At 42.6% G+C, this 17,921-nt stretch overlaps 1 protein-coding gene across 10 annotated transcripts in view; it reads right to left on the bottom strand.

Annotated features, from left to right (window-relative positions):
- cadpsa (Ca2+-dependent activator protein for secretion a) overlaps positions 1 to 17,921 on the bottom strand; it is a 110,427-nt gene that overhangs the window by 54,300 nt on the left and 38,206 nt on the right. For all 10 annotated transcript variants that reach the window (XM_061221017.1, XM_061221021.1, XM_061221025.1 and 7 more), the window contains exons 4-9: positions 14,693 to 14,773; positions 13,785 to 14,018; positions 12,409 to 12,530; positions 7,963 to 8,074; positions 6,045 to 6,184; positions 2,850 to 2,916 (exon numbers count right to left, since the gene is read on the bottom strand). In XM_061221017.1, coding sequence (XP_061077001.1) covers positions 2,850 to 2,916; positions 6,045 to 6,184; positions 7,963 to 8,074; positions 12,409 to 12,530; positions 13,785 to 14,018; positions 14,693 to 14,773 — 756 coding nt within the window. The remainder of the gene's footprint in view (positions 1 to 2,849; positions 2,917 to 6,044; positions 6,185 to 7,962; positions 8,075 to 12,408; positions 12,531 to 13,784; positions 14,019 to 14,692; positions 14,774 to 17,921) is intronic.

Raw genomic sequence — 17,921 nt, 5'->3', positions numbered from 1 at the left:
AATCGATGTAGCACTTGGCTGCTTTTTTCCGCGCCCTGTCGTGACTGCTTGCCCTACCCCCCTCCCTCCTTCAAGCCATGCAGGACATTACCATATTCAACTGCTTAAGACTTCACTGCAGAGAGAGAGGAGCCAGGGAAGGCTGTCTGTGGGCAGTTTTTAAGGCTACCCCCCAGACCCCTGAATAATTACACTTCACTTTGCATCATAAATATTTGGTTTACGGTTCCAATTTTCTCGGTCCAATGGTGACATGTAGTGGCATTAAGCTAGAACTACAGGCTACGGCGAGTTCGACATGCGCTTTGGTTTGGGGTGGGGGTTAAAATAAGAGTCACAGTGCCATTGATTGGAGCACTGTTTCACAGTTTATCAAATTGTCTACTTAACAACTATACAAAATTTCACTTGGCATTTTAACTTTCCAGGTGTTGTCATTTCCGTTTATTATGAAACAGAAGCGTGGGTAATGAGAACAGCATGAGGATACATTTTCTGTATGGCAGCAAGCCCTAGCAGCTCAGTTACTTCTAATGGGCTCATAAGAGGGAGCTTACAGTTATTTATGAAAAATGGATAAGCAGGTCTAATGTATGAACACGCCTGCAGTAATTAAGGATATTTACATTTAAGAGACGTCAGGAAAACAAATCAGATCCTCATTATTCACTGTATCATAACAGATTTGTAGTTATATCCCAGTTATATGTAGTTATATGGTAATGTCCCATAACAGATATTCCATCTTGAATGTCAAACATACTGAATTTGTGTATCTGCAATTTAAAAGTAGAATGTAATATTCCAATAATATTGCTGTTACAAATAAAACAGACAAACAGCTATTTAATGGGCATCATATCCAGGTCTAAAGCTGCCCATATGAACCAATATTGTATTACATAGGCATTTATAAGCCACAAGGAAAAGTTTTTTGGTGAGTCACTCCAAGCTAATACTGTAGACAGCGCATGTTCGGTTATTTTTATAGAGCCATTTCAACAGTATTGTGTATGGGTCATTCTTTGATCTGTGTCAACAGCCAGGAAAAGTTGTCAGAGCAATTTCACATTCCATAAAAAAATGGAAAACATACTTACCGTCAGAATATTGATTGTTTTTATTAACCTCTTTTATGATTAGGAAATCAATTTGGAAATTTGAACATTTTGTATATATATATATATATATATATATATACATACATATATATATATATACATATATATATATGTATATATATATATATATAGTAGAGGTACTTGTGTCACCACATCATTAAAAACAGTGTGTCTGAAGCCTGGCTTTTGCAATATGATGAGAATTTAACCATATAAACTTACATTTTAAAGGACTATTTTTAAAATAAAATAAAAACAATGAAAATATTGTTTACTAATGATCTAGATTAGTTTTTTATACAAATATAAAATAATATTTGATTAAATATTGTCTGTGGTGTTTCCCAACATATAATGTCTCTTAAAAAAAGAAGCAAGAAGAACTTCTAAACTACTTCCTGGGGGAAGTAATTGTACAAAGAAGCGCACATTCTGACAGGTTTGACCTACCAGGCACTCTCTCAGTATAGCTTTTGGATTATAGCTTTTGGATATAAAAGTATAGCTTTTGGATATACAATAATAATGAATGGTGGATACTTCATTTTCTCACGTCTTCTTGCTAGTTAACTAAAAGGGTCGCATGTTAGTTTTGAAGAAATTATCATATTTATGTGTAGTTATCTTTGGTGTTACTGTCTTCGGTGTTACCACCCTTCACGTTAACACCACATAACTGTCTGTGGTACTTCTCACACCACTTTACATTAGAGAATGTATATTTAATAGCACCAGCAGTGTCAGTGAAAATCCTTCAATTTCACAGAGCATGTGTACATGACCATATACTAAACGTATCTGAAGATCCTTAAAGGTACAACAAAAAATGGTGTTCAATTATTATTAAATACATCCATACATTAAATACATCCACACAAAACATCCAGCAGACAAATGCGGAAGTGATTCACAGTTGAACATATTTAGTACCCTTTCCCACTATTTTCGCAACATGGACAGTAATATCTTTTCCTCCAGTTCCTTCTAAATAAATACATTTGAAAATACACATTTCCTGTGTGACTGTTCATCTAGTGCTGGGCAACCCAACACGTAGGGAATACAACCCACACTTTACATAAGTAAAACAGAAGAGCACAAAAAAGGAAATGGAGCATGTGAAACAAAAATAAACACACACACATTCCCACACACCCACACACACTATATGCATTGCTCCCACACACAGCAAACAAAATGGAGAGACCACACTACATGATTGAAACAGAACAGTCAGAAAAAGGAAACAAATAGAGCATGTGAAGCAAACACACACACACACACACACACACACACACACACAGATTAACACACACTCCCTCACACACAGTGGCAGAATATTGACTGGTGTTTGTCACTTGCTGTATGTGTAGCTGGAAGCAAGAGTGAATCTGTGCGATCTTTTAGCTGGGAGTGCTGAACCACCGTACACTTGAGTTTGTCATTCTCCTGTCAGCTCCTAGCTCTTGGACATATTTTACCCACTACTGAGGATACAGTGTGCTAGAATTTACTACGGATCAAAATGGCTACCACAAAGCTCCTATATGTCATTTTAGTACCGTATCCTTTTGTTTCTATGCTGTGTTTGAGATGAGAACTGTAAGTATTGCCTCAAGAAAGGGAACATGACTTGCTTTGTTTTATGCTGTGAGAGAGGTGCTAATGACAGAACAACAAGTTAGGTGACATGAAAGGGGCACAGTACAGAATATCATCCAAACATACCTGCACCAAGACAAAGAACCTCTTCTTCCACCTCTTCCATACGTTCTTTCCGATTGCCCACAGATACCTACACAACAACACAAGCCTTTATTGGTTTCTGGACTTCATTACATTGAATATGTCAGTACAGTATTATGTTCATTTTGAGAACGCCATGATTAACTTAGATTCTCTGACTGTTAATTGAGCAACACTAAGGGAATTGTAATGTTGGCCTTTCAGAGTGAAAACAATATCACATTTTCTCTTGAGGAGTCATTAGCCTTTTACTGGAAAATTACATTTATTTTAAATGTTCTCATTCCAGAGAGGTTTTGTTTCTGAAAATTAAAGCTATTTCAGTGGCTGTAAGACAAAAGACAATGTGAAATGAACACCACATTCTTTGTGCAGAAAGTCTTTTCTGTCCCCTAGTGGTCAAAATAGAACATTATTCTGACAGAAGAGGTAATTTGCAGGAACCAGTGACAGATGTGTTTATTGAGCCTTTAGGAGATTTTCCCCAGCTTTTGTACAGGAGAAAATGAATGGACACAAGAGGTGCCCCGTTAGTCAAGTCAAAAACTGGACAAGGCTTATATATTTGGCTAATAGGTTGTCAAGCTGAATTTCAAAGGTTAATTGGCCATTAGTTTGCAGGAATACGAGTTGGAATTTCTAAGCCAAGGCAATGTTTCATGACAGAGACATGGATTTGAAGTTGCTAAGGAAAATTAAACTAATCTCTCAGATATAAGGCCTCCAGCACATTGTGTTTGATAATGAGCTGCCTACTTCAGCACGACCGTCCACACTGGCAGAGAAGACGTGTGGAGAAACAGCCGAGAAGCGAGCACGGGGGTGGCCATTTTACCCAGCGCAGACAAACCTGATGGAGGAGCCTTAGAGGTGAAGCCTGCCAGCTCAGCGTAGTCTGGAGGCAGAGGGCATCTCAAAAGAACAACAGGACAGAGGAGCAACTCTCTCTGCCACTGCCTCCAAACCCAGCCGAGCAGCAAGCATAGCAGCGGCCATTTTACCCAGCGCAGACGAACCTGACCGAGGAGCCTCAGCAGTGCAGCCTGCCAGCGCGGCACGGTCTGGAGGCATCTCAAAAGAACAACACAGGACTGAAGAGCCGCTCTCTCTGCCCCTGCCCAGTGGTGCGGTTTGGGGCCGCGGCCTTGTCGCTCTTAATAAAGCAGAGCCGAGGCGACCCCGGGCCCAGGAGAATGCTGGGAGACCGACCGGGCCCTTACGCCTCCCAGTCCCCGTGCTGGTGCAGAGCTGCTCCCCCAGCATCCAGAGCACAAACAGCCCAAACACCAAGCATATGTGGGACTGACAGAGGCCCTGCCACACAGAGGCCAGAGAGGCACTGCGCTCCTGGCAGTGCTGGCTGAGGTTACTGGAGCATGGGCAATGACATTAGCAAGTCATTATGCACCGCAGTGCCAGCTACTGCATGCTCATTTATTTCCCCACTGTTTACACGCAACGATGAAAATGCCCATTCTTCTCCTTACTATTCCTGACCTTGGAATTATACAGTTCTATCAGCGTTCTGAGTAGTTTTGAGATATTAAGCTTCAAAGCTCTCACATCCCAACACAGCAAAACTTCATAGATCGAATTGACAGACCCTAATAGTACTCTGAATGTACAATATCAAAATCCTATCAAATTGCACAACAACAACACATAATTATTTGAACGCTTGTATCTTTCTGTGAGATATAGTAGAATAACTAATTTCAATCAGCAGAGGTATTTTTGACAGTTGAACTGAACCTGAATTGACTGGAAAAAGATGTGTCTGTCATACACAAGACACCCACAAGATGGTGCTAATCAATTTCCTTGTCCATGCCGACTATCAAATTGTAGATATTTAAACGCAGAACAATGTGGCTTTCGTAATGTGGCTTTTCAGAAAGTGCAATTGCATAAAATCTCAGAGCAAACAGAGTAGCAAACTATTTGGCACGTGCTCAATCACAATGTATCTACACACTTTACTATTCCTGGTGAAATGTCTAAATTCGTTTTGATTATGTTAAAGTTTATCCTCAGATTTGGATGCAGGATTGTCATATGCTAGAGGACCTGTTTGCTTGAAGGCTTTCTATCTCTATTGCAGGACATACATAGCAATACTACTGTTGCAATGGGTTGTGAAAAACTTTGCAGTGTGAGCATGACTAGGCTTTTAAAATAAGATAAGGGGTTATTCATAGCTTCCATTTCCTGAAAAGATACCACCTTTTCCTGAAACTATACACAAAACAAAACTCACACTGCTCTTGCCAAATCTCAGACTTCTCAGACAAAATGAAATGCTCTCCTCAAATACATGTTAACTTCCATCTAAATTAAAGGTGGGTCTAACTAAAGTGGGGTGGGCCAGGGCAAAAGGCAATGTTAGCTAGGCAGTGGAGTAACTACCCCTTGGGATGCCTAATGTTTCTGGACCAGGGTACGGCAAGCTAACAAGTCATATTTGGATCTCAGTCAGGGTTCAGGCGTGGCATTTAAGGGATGGCTAAAATCAGTTGAGGCAAGGTATAGTTAGGGCAAGATCAGAGAGTTGATGTTGCTGGAACAGTCTAAGAACTGTGAGTCCATTGAAATCTGCCTTTAAAGCGCCACAGATGGTGAAGTTAATGCCTGTGAGGGTCTCCATGGTCCCTGGAGGTAGGCCAAGAATGTGAGGGCTCATGAGCAGGTGTGGGACCTATTTCATGGACCTCACAAAGACCCAGGCTCAGGGTGAGGTAGGTCTGGTATCCTATTATCTCTATTTGTTTCAGGACCAGCCGGGGGTGACCTTGGTTAGCCATCCATGATGTGAATATAGCCGGGGCCATGCCTTTAAAGCAGCACCCCTGTCATTTGCCCCCTTTAAGCAGGAAAAGGTCAGGGAGCAGATTGAATATAGACAGCATCAGTGTAGAGGATCAGTGTTGCTTCCTCTGGCAAAAGTGCAGGCTATCAAGGAACTCTCCATGCCCGCTACACACGGTCAGTTGATGTGGGTACTGGCCATGTGCAGGTTTTACCGGCAGTTTCTGCCAAGTTTTGCTGAGTAAATTAACAAAAGGGGCTTGGAGCCAGGTGTGCCAGGAAGCCCTGGATGGCTCACACTAACGCACACACACCAGTGTAACAGAGTTTCCTCTGGTCAGCATATGAAGACGGCAGGCAGCTGAAGCTTACCCACAGTGCTTCATGTTTTGTGGCTTGTCCATTCGGATGGCCAGCTTGATCTTCAGGTCGTGGTCTGGGCAGGCTTTGGACACCTGCATCTTGTGCATTTCAGATTGCTTCGGGCTGTTGGGGGTTGGGTGCAGGACAACCTGAGAATGCCAGGAAACAAGACCATGACAATAAACACACCCAATATTCATTCACAAAGGAGTCAGATTGGAAGCAGACACACTGTCTCATGCAGGGCCCCTAGCCACCACACCACAGGAGTAATTGGCCTATTTTCAAAGACATGCTCACATCATCATGTGCTTATTTTACCCTGGGGCAGGGACATCACGTCACAGTGGCGTCTGTGCATTACCTGACTGCTCAGGTTATATATTTTCTTTTTTAATAAGACATTTTTTGTCATTTTCAAGGCTTAATTCAAGTTCTTTCGACCGATCCCATCACTGCAACATCCTCAATTGAGGAAGCTGTTTATGTATTATATGTTAAATCACACAATCAATTTAATTGAAGAAACTTTTCAGGAGTGCAGTATTTCTTTGAGAATAGTAAATGTTTCTTTTACACTGAGCTGTAGGGATTGATAACAGAGCTTTATAGATGTTCTCATAAAGGAGGTGTCTGTAGTATCATTTCTTAGGGGTAGTAATGATCTGAAAGCAGGGCCATAGCCAGGGCGGATTTTGAACTGAGGTCCGGAAGCATAAGTAGAGGTTTATTTTATAGCTGTACATTTGTACTTTTTAAAAATGTCATTTCCTGCATTCTGATTAATTTTTTAATGCATGTGAATCACATGTAACCTACAAACAGCAAATCAACTTTTAGGACAATTAGTTGAAAATATTCTTCTTCTTTTTTCTAAAATAATTAATGAAATAAAACCAGTAACTACAACATAATCTGCATAAATGTTCTGAAGTAATACTAAGTAGGCCAATAGAAAAAGGCCAACTTATTTTTTATATTATCATATTGTATTATAGGTATAATAATAGTGAACAGACCAGTTGAACAGATATGTCAACATGGTAAATATGTACGTTTTATTCTTACCTAGTGTGACCATATTTCAGTTTTCAAAAAAGAGGACACTAGTTAGCTAGTAGACACTAAAATGTTACTCTCTGCTGGTAGGCTCTCGTTGTCCTTATCCCTCCGACTTTCAGATGTGACAATAAGGAATAAGTTCTAATTGGTTGAAATAACTCTTATTTGGCGAATCGATATGACCATACATCCTACAGAGAATTCGCTCAGATTTTTTTTTTTCTAATAATCAAACCTTTCTGTTTGCATCTTAAGTACTAATCTGCCATACATTCATTTGGATTTTTAAGTCCCAATTGAAGACCTATTTTAGAAGGGAGGAGATCCTCAAGATTGGTCTTCTAGAGAATAGTGTGACCTGCAATGAAAGCCAGTGGGGAGCTGAAGAGCTGAGAGGAATCGGCTATTAAAAGGGATTTATAACCAAGGTCAGCACAGCAAGGTGAATTGTGCACAGTCAACTGCCTTTCCAATGTGAGCCTGAGGTTGATGTTTTGGATCATTCTGTGCTGTGTGTGTAAGTGTGTGTGTGTGAGTGTGTGTGTGTGAGTGTGTTTATGTGTGTGTATGTGTGTGTGTGTGAGAGTGTGTGTGTATGTGTGTGAATGTGTGTGTATGTGTATGTGTGTGTATGTGTGTGTATGTGTGTGTGTGTGTGTGAGTGTGTGTGTGTGTGTGTGTGTATGTGTGTGTGAGAGTGTGTATGTGTGTGTGTGTGTCAGTGTGTCTGTGTGTGAGTGCGTGTGTTTGTATGTTTGTGTGTGAGTGTGTGTATGTCTGTGCGTGTGCGTGTGTGTGTATATGTGTGTGCGAGAGAGAGTGTGTGTGTTTGTGTGTGTGTGTGTGTGTGTGTGACAGGTCCTACCCTGCCCAGCTCCTTGTCCTCCAGAGCCAGCACGCCTGTGCTTTCAGTGAACAGCTTCACTTTGACGGCAGGAAGGGGGTGAGTGGTGGTGAAGTCCCCCTGAGTTCCCCAACTGCAAGACAGAGACAGCAAGTCAGTCCTGCAGTTAACTGGTTGACAGTGTGTACCTTAAGCAAATTCCTACAAGCCCAGACATGTACCACATCCCACTATGAACCAGTCCATACATTATGCAACATATCCCACTATAAACCAGTCCAGTATGTACCATATCCCACTATAATCAGTCCAGACACCTTGTACCATATCCCACCCAGTCCGGACCAGAACTATTTCACAGTGGTTGGACCAAACTAATCAGTAACATCACGGGCACCTGTGAACTGGCCTAAGTATCAGCCGTTATAAAGCGAGACATTAGAATATCAATGATACCTCTCGGATTTATCACAGAATTTACCTTTAAAACTGTGACGAATTCTGTGAGTAAAAGGTCCAGGCGGAAAAAGCTAAATCAGCACAAAGAAAGCAGCAGCATGAGGCTGACAATCCGCCTGCCCTTTGCAGCCATATTCACTTCCCGGTATCAGAATTGCGACTGACATTTCATTTATCGCTGAAGCGGAGAGCGGGCCCCGGGTGGGAGCGATATTAAATGTTTGGACCTGTGCCGGATTATGCGGCGCTAACATCTGAAGTTATTATAAAATACGGAATTGAGAGGAATTTCGAGGGACTGCGGTCTCCGCCTGGGGGTGAGGGGGGGGTGAGGGGGTAGCTCGAGCACGAGAGAGAGGAACGCTGAAACCGCTCCACCAGTATCGTTATCAAACCTCCACGGTTCAGCCTCCGGCTTCCAGCATCTGCTCCCGCAAACAACGGCTGGGATACGGAACGCGTGCCGCCATTTTAACGGCGAGCGTTTCCGCTCGACTGAGCTGGGAAATAAAGAGCTCTGAAGGACACTGCGGCCGCCTCCGGTGTTCCTGACAGACGGGGCTTCGGAAGGCTGAGGTTTGGGCGAGGGGTGAAACGCTGCTCGATGTCATCGGCTGCCATGACAACAGCCGGAGCATGTCGGTGCTAACAGTAACGGGGGTGATTAATATTCATATGCGGGGCACGTGGACTAAATACGCGGAGTGAATTTCAGAGGAGTGCGGTGGATAAATTTAGCCACAGGGACCAGCGAGGGACATTAGCGCGTGAGTGGGGGCTGGAGATAATGCAGCCCGAATAAAGAAGCGGATTAGAGCTGCAATTCACTGCAGTCCCAACAGGGGGTGCTGTGCCCTCCCAGACAATACCCAGCCTTTATGACCAGCTGCACCACTGTGGTCTGGGACAGCCGAATAGGGAGGTCAGTGAATGGACAATTGACATAAACGGTTTAACTGGAACTGTTGGCCCCTTACGAGACCATGTCCTATATTTCTCCCCATAAAATTGGATTTGGATGGTGGCTCAATTGAATGGTTGCTGCAATAAAATTTTGCGAAGCATTCATTTCCTAATTCCGTCGTTCAGAGTTTGTTGAATACAGTGATGACACGGACGTACAGTGCGATTGCAATCTGTCAGAGAGTGTAAGACGAACGGCGTCTGAAGATTAATCTGAGGTACTGCATCTGGTGAGATCTCCCCTGATCGCTGCGCATCCATCACGGTGACACGCGCATCAGTTGAGGAACCGCACCGCTATAGAAGCGTGTGTGCCGTCGAGCGCTCGCTGGCATCAGCGACGCCGCACGTTGTATCCGGCCTGACAGTCCTGCAGACAGTGACGAATCGCCGCTGTCCGCACCCATGCCTTCCTACGCGCCTGCCCGCGTGATGTCATTTGAAAGGAAAAGGCCTTTGACCCTGAGATATCTGTGTTCTATCGCCGTGGCAGCGGTGTGAGAGGGCTTTGACATTATGAAACGCAGACAGAAGCTAAAAGGAGTGTCTACACCGGTCTACCCACAGTGTGTGAGGGGTGTGACGGCTGAATGCTGGATAAACTTTACGACACCTGTGCAATTGTATGGGGACGTCGGTATATATCTAATTGCATGTGTACTTGTCTGAAGATATGTGTATTTAGCCGTTATACATGCAGATGATGGCAGAGAGAAAGCACTGCTCATGTTGTCTGTGATTGTTGTTTGACAAAAAGAATAACAATACATTTTATTCATTATTAATTGCTCATTTTACAAAATGTTCACAAGGCTACAAATGTGCATGAGCAATTCTAGTTATTTGCCTTGCTCAAGGGCACAAAAGCAGTTACGGAATTAGAATGCCCAACACAAAGACACGATAGCTGCTGCTGGTATTTGTAGCAGTTGGTGTTGTGAAAACCTTGAGTTATTTAAGCAAAGCTGCAAAGGAATTTGATTAGATGCGGGAATCATAAACCTGAATGCTCTTGGGTGTGTAAATTAGATCCATACTTTGTTCCACCTCTAGATGGCAGTGCAAGAATTTGCTTTCATTCAAAAATGCTAGTGGCATGAGCCAGACACATTTCCATTGAAATAAGTGAAATCTTTTATAAGATTTGAGTTGAGTATGACACTTTTTGGTCACAGAGGTGAGCTTTATATTGTTGTTGGCCTTGAGCCTTGGTGGTGGGAGGCCTGTAAGTACAGTGCAGCCTGTTATAGAAGGCTTACCCTACCCTTTACATTTATGTCAAACTTATCGCTTACATTTATATCCAGACTCATTATTAAAAAAGCCATGAGTAAGTACTTTGTCTTAGCTTATGTGCAGAGGAAGCACAGTAGATGGAAAGAATCAGGCTTTAGTTACCTCTACAGTAGCTTAGCTGAGAGATAATCGTGTTTATATAGGCTGATTGTCTAATGCGGTTTTCTTTGCTAAATATGAAAGGCTATTTGCGGGATTTTTCATTTTGCTTCCCGTTCAAAACCCTGGTGAAAGCATTTCCTTTCTGGATAATGTTCACTTTGTAGTCCATACCTTTGTTAAGAGCAGTATTTGTGTAGGGGGTAAATCCAGTGTGGGACAGGAGGAAACAGTGTGGGTGAGTGCAAGACAGGAAATAAAATTACTGCAGGAGTGGGCAGGCGCCATTACAAATCATGTTGAGGGCTTTGTACTGAGGCACTGGGCCGTTTTAGGTCTGCTGGTAACATAGCTGATGCACTGCTTTTCTGTAGCCTGTTCAAGGGCTACCTTTCTGCAGAGAGGTGCTGCAGCCTGTACACCTGCTTGAGCCAAATACGTCAGGTCTTTCACGTATAGTTTAATGTCTACAAAACTTGCCTGTAGTTTTCATAAAAGCAAACCAATTGTGCAGCCAGGTTATAAAACAGGACTGACTGTGGAATAAAGGCAGTTAACAAGCTATGTTATTAAACAACAGGCAGCGTTCAGTTATGTTTTAATGCAGGGCTTTAACAGTGCAGCACTAGCGATTAATTTGTAATTATTGCTGATCACACCTGTGTTTTATCTGAAAAATGAGTTTCAGCTGGCAATGTAATAATGAAGCCATCTCTGTGAGTGGCTGCTACTGTATATGCACTCAGATCTCTAGAGGACCCATTTAAAAGACTCTAAAGCGCTTGGAAATGTTTTTATTTGGATCAAAACTGGCCTTTATTTGACTCATCATTCTGAGATGACCTCATCGCACGCAGCGTACAGGAAACCAAAGGACAAGTGAGCGGCCCAGAGTGAAGAGCCCAGAGCGAGCAGCCCAGAGTGAAGAGCCCAGAGCGTACAGCCCAGAGCGAGCAGCCCAGAGTGAGCAGCCCAAAGTGAGCAGCCCATAGTGTACAGCCCAGAGAGTACAGCCCAGAGCATACAGCCCAGAGAGTACAGCCCAGAGCATACAACCCAGAGAGTACAGCCCAGAGGGCCTATCCGTACCCACGGCAGCCGTTTGGCACGCTCTTAAACTAAAGCAGCAGAGGAGGGTAGACGCTGTGCACAGTCAGGTACTGATCTCACACAGCTCTGGGAGCCATGGCCCTAGTCCTGTATACCCTGCTGTGGGTTTACTCTGCACATCACATGCAGGGCAACCCCTGCCATCTGCAAGGCTACGGGATCACAGCACTGCCACAGAGGGGTGTGTGTGTGTGTGTGCGTGTGCGTGAGAGAGTGAGAAAGAGAGATTTTCTTTTCCTCAGTGTAATGCTACATAGGATTTGCTAAGGGTTCTGGGATTGATTACACTTTAGATTTCTGTGTGTAGAAATGCTTTCCGACAAACAAGATTAGTGGCTGAACTTTAAGCTGGTGCTTAGACTGACTCTATTACCTGTGCAACACGTTCCTTTCAAATCATGCTTTGTGCAACATTTCAAAGAGGCAGAAAGAGCCTCTGTTGATCAAGTAACAGTATAATGTTCTGCTAACAGGCAGAGGGGAAAGGCTAGATTATGAAATGATGTAGTTGTGGTATTGGCACAGATGAAGGACACTTACGTGGGTTTGGAAGCCTCTGCCTGGTCAGTCTGCAGTTTCTGTCCCCCCTCCACCTCCATTGTACAGTACACTATGCGGTTGGGAGCCAGAGACTTCAATCCTTGCACTTCCATAATCACAACCTGGGACAGACCAAACACAAACACCCAGCCAGTTCAATCACTGGGTACCACGCCTGCACAGACAGATTCCATTACCAAAAGCCATAAGGTAATGGAAATGTCCGTTATATCAGTTTGTATTCTAGTAAAGGCAGACTCAGATATATATCAACAGCATGTGAAGTAAATGTCCCTTAAATTCACATAAGGGAAACTGTACAAAGAAGTTTCTGTACAAAGAAGATTTCTGAAACTGTATTCACCGAACCTATCAATCCTGGGAGAGGTTTACATTCTCTTAATGGAATGTGTCTTAATAAAAGTGATCTATTCTTGATTTCAGAAATACAGAGTCTTTATAATTAGCTGCTACATAGTCATGTGATACACTTAATTCCAATGTGAGGTAGGTCTTTTCAGCTTTGTGCTTTGGTATATCAAATCACAGACATATGGGAATGTGCAGATAATATTAGTTACAGACTGGCTTACTGTATGTGTAATGCTCTAAACAGATAATAAAGGAATCTTGCCAGCACTGAACATTTTTAATTTGGATTAGATCTCATTTGTTCTTGAGAACATCCACTGTAATCATTTAACTTTTCATTATACACCAGATTGATCGGTGACCCTGGCTCTTTGTTTATTGATTGGGTGTTAAGTTGAACAAAATTAACATAAAATCTATATGCATTGAATTGCAAATCAGCTGTTGTGGTATGTTAAAACACAAAGTGGTTAATAAAATGGCACCAAGTAGCACCGTAAATTTGCCCTAAACCAAAGCATATGACAATAGACTACACCTGCAGGGACTTCTTTTTACTTTACAGCTAAAAATATGCCCAGACTGCTACTGACAAGGGAGCAGGGGATAAGATCAGGGAAAGATAATTTAGCAAAACCCTGGCTATTTGTGCTTCACCTGACAGGGAAAAGCTGAAGATGAAGTGGTCACTGTTTAAATAAATTCAGTCAGTCCTTGAATTTCAGAGGATACACTATAATCACTGTTATTTATGTGACTAGCAGACGTCCTTGTGCAGGCAAAATAACACGGCTTACATGCAACACATCCTCCCTTTATACAGCTTGATATGTGCCAAAGAAACATATTAGTAACAATCTATTATCAAAGGTACAGCAATAATGCCCAACCTGAATCTAAATCTGCCATATTCTGTTGACATGAAGAATTGCCTAATCATGTCCTATGCTGCCAGCACTAGCCAATGTCGACTGAGGTCATGATGTGCGATGAGGTCACCGTACTTCCAGAGTGAAGGAGAGCACTACATCAGACTTGGAGAGCTGGTTCTCGTCCTCCTGGCCCATGTCGATGATGGAGGTGTTGTGACCCCGCTTCAGCTTCTGCAGTTTGAAGTCTCCACCCTTGGACACAGGCATGCTCTCCAAGTTGGCCATCAGCAGGTTGACCGAGGACTTGAGCTCCTCGATGTACATGGCTTCCATTTCTTTGGACACAAATTTGGGAAACTTGCCCCCCTTAAAAAGAGAGAAATAAAGGCACATTTGACTCTCAGCACAGACAAGATGGTTTGATACCAACAGTTAACAATTCCAGAACAATTCCCCGCAATTGGTAGGATAATTTAAAATGAATGTGTTTATTCCTTTTGTAGAGGTTGTTATTCTTTAAAGAGGACCTGAAATGAGGTGGAAATGTATAACTTCTGAGGGCCCCCGTAGTTTTAGTATGCAGTCTATTTCATTGTTCCGAGACAAATGTAACATACAGTACTTGCTATTTTGGCATGGTTGTGCAGTATTCATTTCTACAACTATGTTTGGTTTTCTATTTTTTAGTGGAGCTCTTCCTCTTCCCAAGGAGTTCCTTAGTGACAGTACAGACAAGCTTTGAACTCTGTGCATCTGTGTATTAATTAATAAGAACACAGTAGGCCTATAGCAGACAATGAAGGCACACCTACACAAAATATTGCATTGTATATATATATATATATATTATTTAGCAAAAAACATCCATGTGGGTTTTAAATAAAAGTCTCTGAAGCCTTTTCACACATTTTCATTACCTATCTATATAATGTGCAGTAGCTGCTTTATTTTTCTAAATTCCTCCATTTAAAAATGGATAAATAAATGGCCCTCTTTGTGGTGGGTGGGGTGTGTGTTTGTAGTGTGCGGGGCTGACTTACTCTAGCAATCTGGTCAGCCATCTGAAGTCGTCCGTCCAGCTCTCTTCTGATCTGGGCAGCCTGTTCATCTGGGTTATCCAGCTGAAAGTCAATCGGACAGGAGACGTGAGTGGTTACTGTACGTTAGTGTTTACTGTACGTTAGTGGTTACTGAACATTAGTGGTTACGGGGTGTTAGTGGTCACCAGAGTGTTGCATCTCCTCTATAAGAAGTCAATCATTTTGGCTAAATGACAATCAATAACAGTCTGTCGAAGCGTTTGCCTAGCATCTGTGAATGTCAATAATCCAGCCATGTAGATCTACAGCAGCACACACAATAGCAGAGCATGCTGCACACAAATTTGTGATCTCGGTTTATTTTCACCTACAGTATCACACCACATCTGGTCAAAGCTCCTTCTTTAAAATACAAGGCCCTCGTGGAGGGAATTGTGCAATACATTGGAAAACATCGGAAAACAATAGATTATGAATAAATTCATATGTGTTGCATAGTCAGTGCAATAGTAACATAGTCTCATTAGGCATCGGATGCACAGCACAAAGACCTTTAATTGGGATTTGAGTGGCATTCCGTAATTTGTCGAGATGCTCGCAGTCAGACAGATGGGGAAAATAAATGTCTCTCCAGGGCTCTGGTAGCACTGAAGATTGGAACAAGGCAAGCAAATTACAACGGGGATGGATTCAATCATAACTTACTTTATTGAAGCACTGCGTATACAAGCTCATGTTTGAAAGAGAGGAGCTTCCTCTGTCACTGACAGAACTTAGCGGATAATAACCATCCGCTTGGAATTTTCCTGTAGTTTTTCGGCTGAACCTGTCCTAGCTCCTGCTACAATCATACTGACATACAATCAAATGTAAAGCTCTTAAACGGCAAACACTTAAAAGCAGGTTGAGCCAACACTGGTATTTTAGAAAGCCGAACACTGAACCAGTGTTAATTACAAGACAATCAGACATTTCAGACATGATTTCACATTTCAGTTCATTGTCTTCTTCACTGTAGGAACAAATACCTGTAAACTACATCTCTTAGAGCAGGAATCCGTAGACACCAAGGAAAGTAGCTTATTATTGGCAGTAATTAGAAATATACCTCAGTACCTGAAGAATGACAGTTTGTGGCATTCAGACTGAAGGGACTATGAAGCCTGGCAAGCGCTATGCACTTAAACACTCACTAAATCACAAGAAAACTGCTTTCATTTCTTTCTTAGCTGAAAAGCTGCGAGGCGCTGGGAGACCAAGGAATGCCACAGAAAATACAATAAACAAGATGAAACGCATCATTTTAAAGCAATATTATGGACTGCTCAGATAAGGTACGAGCACCACACCTACTGCCCTGTGCCTGTAAATGGGTGGAATCATTCTGTTACAGTGGCACACTGTATGCTGTTGCAAAGGGGGCACTTAAAGGACAGCAAGGCGATGGGTTGTTTGATCGCCAGTCAGCATCATGGTTGGTTACCTCACCATCTGCACTCATGGAAGGCAGTAGTGTCCCCCTTCCTGACACCAGCTGTCCCTGTTAGATCTGACCTAACTAAAAACACTTTCTAAACAAACACACACACACACACACACATACACCGGATACTTGTCCTTTGGAAGCACAACCAGAAAACCAAATCAATCGGAAGCACTTTTCCACTCTCAAAAGCAACTTCAGTTCATAGAGCAAATGAGTCTGACAGTGTCATGTTAGTTCTCCTCCCCCAGGTTACTCAGAGCTGGGCCTTTCACTCTGACTGATGTTTTAATACTGGATTCATTCAGCGGCAGGGATGAGCACACAGAGAATCAAATTACACACGAGGGGATGAAGATATGAATGGATGAGCCATGTTATAAAACTAGTTTCTCTTTGTCTTTCTCTCTGTACAAATGCATAGCTTCCCGTGGCTTTTACACTTTGTATGCATCCTGTAATCTAAAACGGAATGCTCTCATTTCCTCATTTTCACAGTCTATGAACAGGATAATAGAATATTATACGAAAAGGCATTCTCACTAATCCATTCTCTCTCTCTCTCTCTCTCTCTCTCTCTCTCTCTCTCTCTCTCTCTCTCTCTCTCACACACACAAACGCACACGGCCCCAGCACTACAGCAATAATGCACTCCCATCATATCCAATCCCTCGCACATTCCCAGAAATCAGGCTAACACAACTGCAGATCCTCTAGCGTTGAACCTCATCAGGAGACACTGAGCTGCCTCACGTCCCCTTCACCGTTTCCCCCTATGACGGCACTCGCTGAGCAGCGAGCAAAATGACATCACGAGCGGCCATTACGATTGGGTGCGCAGAAGAGGGGAATTGATAAAACAAGCGAGACACGCTCGTCCTCATCTCGGCTAATCTGCGGAGCGCCCGCAGAGGCGTGAGGTGTTGAGCGACTGGGGAACCCTTCTCATTGTTATTTAACACCTTAATGAGAGGGCAACACCATGTCACCGCCACCGCCAGAGATACAATGTAATCAGATTTCATGTAAGCAAGGCTCAAACTAATTAGATTCATTAAATCTGGCTAATCTCTCTTGGCGAAGGCGAAGCTGTCGGACTGATGCAGACTTGTGAAGCCGGTCGGTTGGTCTGGGAGCCCCTCCCCTAGAGTCACACGAGCACTGTGTTAACGGCAGGCCAGACAGCTCTGGCCAGCGACAGTGACGATTTCAACAGGTCTCTGTACCAGTGCCCTATGAGGTGGCCATCGCTGTCACACATGGCCACGAACCAGCGCTAAGCACCCTTTACTTCCCGCCCATATGCTAAAGGTTCATGAAAATCATATACCGTATGTTGATGAGTATTGTTTTACTAAATGAAATGTAAATAAAATGTATTTCTTTTTGCATGATTATGGCCTGTTTTTTTACAAACCCATGTGCAAAATTTGTCAAATATAAAGTGTTCTAGAACTGGGCAATATATCATTGTTGAATTGTTTGAATTGTTTTTTTTTTAACATAATGCTCTACTTTTATATTGAGTTCATAAGAATTGTAGCTATATGTTATACAGATAAAATATGACATTCACATTCCATTCTAACATGTAACTTTATAGTATAAAAGGGGCCATAATCATGTAACAATAAATGCTTTCTATGTTTCATTTAGTAAAACATGCTAATGAACATATGATTTTTACTAACCTTTTGCATGTGGGTGAACTGGGCCTGACTGTGTTGATTGGGACTTTGCACTGTG

The sequence above is a fragment of the Conger conger genome, chromosome 14 (genome assembly GCF_963514075.1).
Source record: "Conger conger chromosome 14, fConCon1.1, whole genome shotgun sequence".
Classification (NCBI taxonomy): domain Eukaryota; kingdom Metazoa; phylum Chordata; class Actinopteri; order Anguilliformes; family Congridae; genus Conger; species Conger conger.
This window is presented reverse-complemented; position numbering and strand designations above follow the sequence as displayed.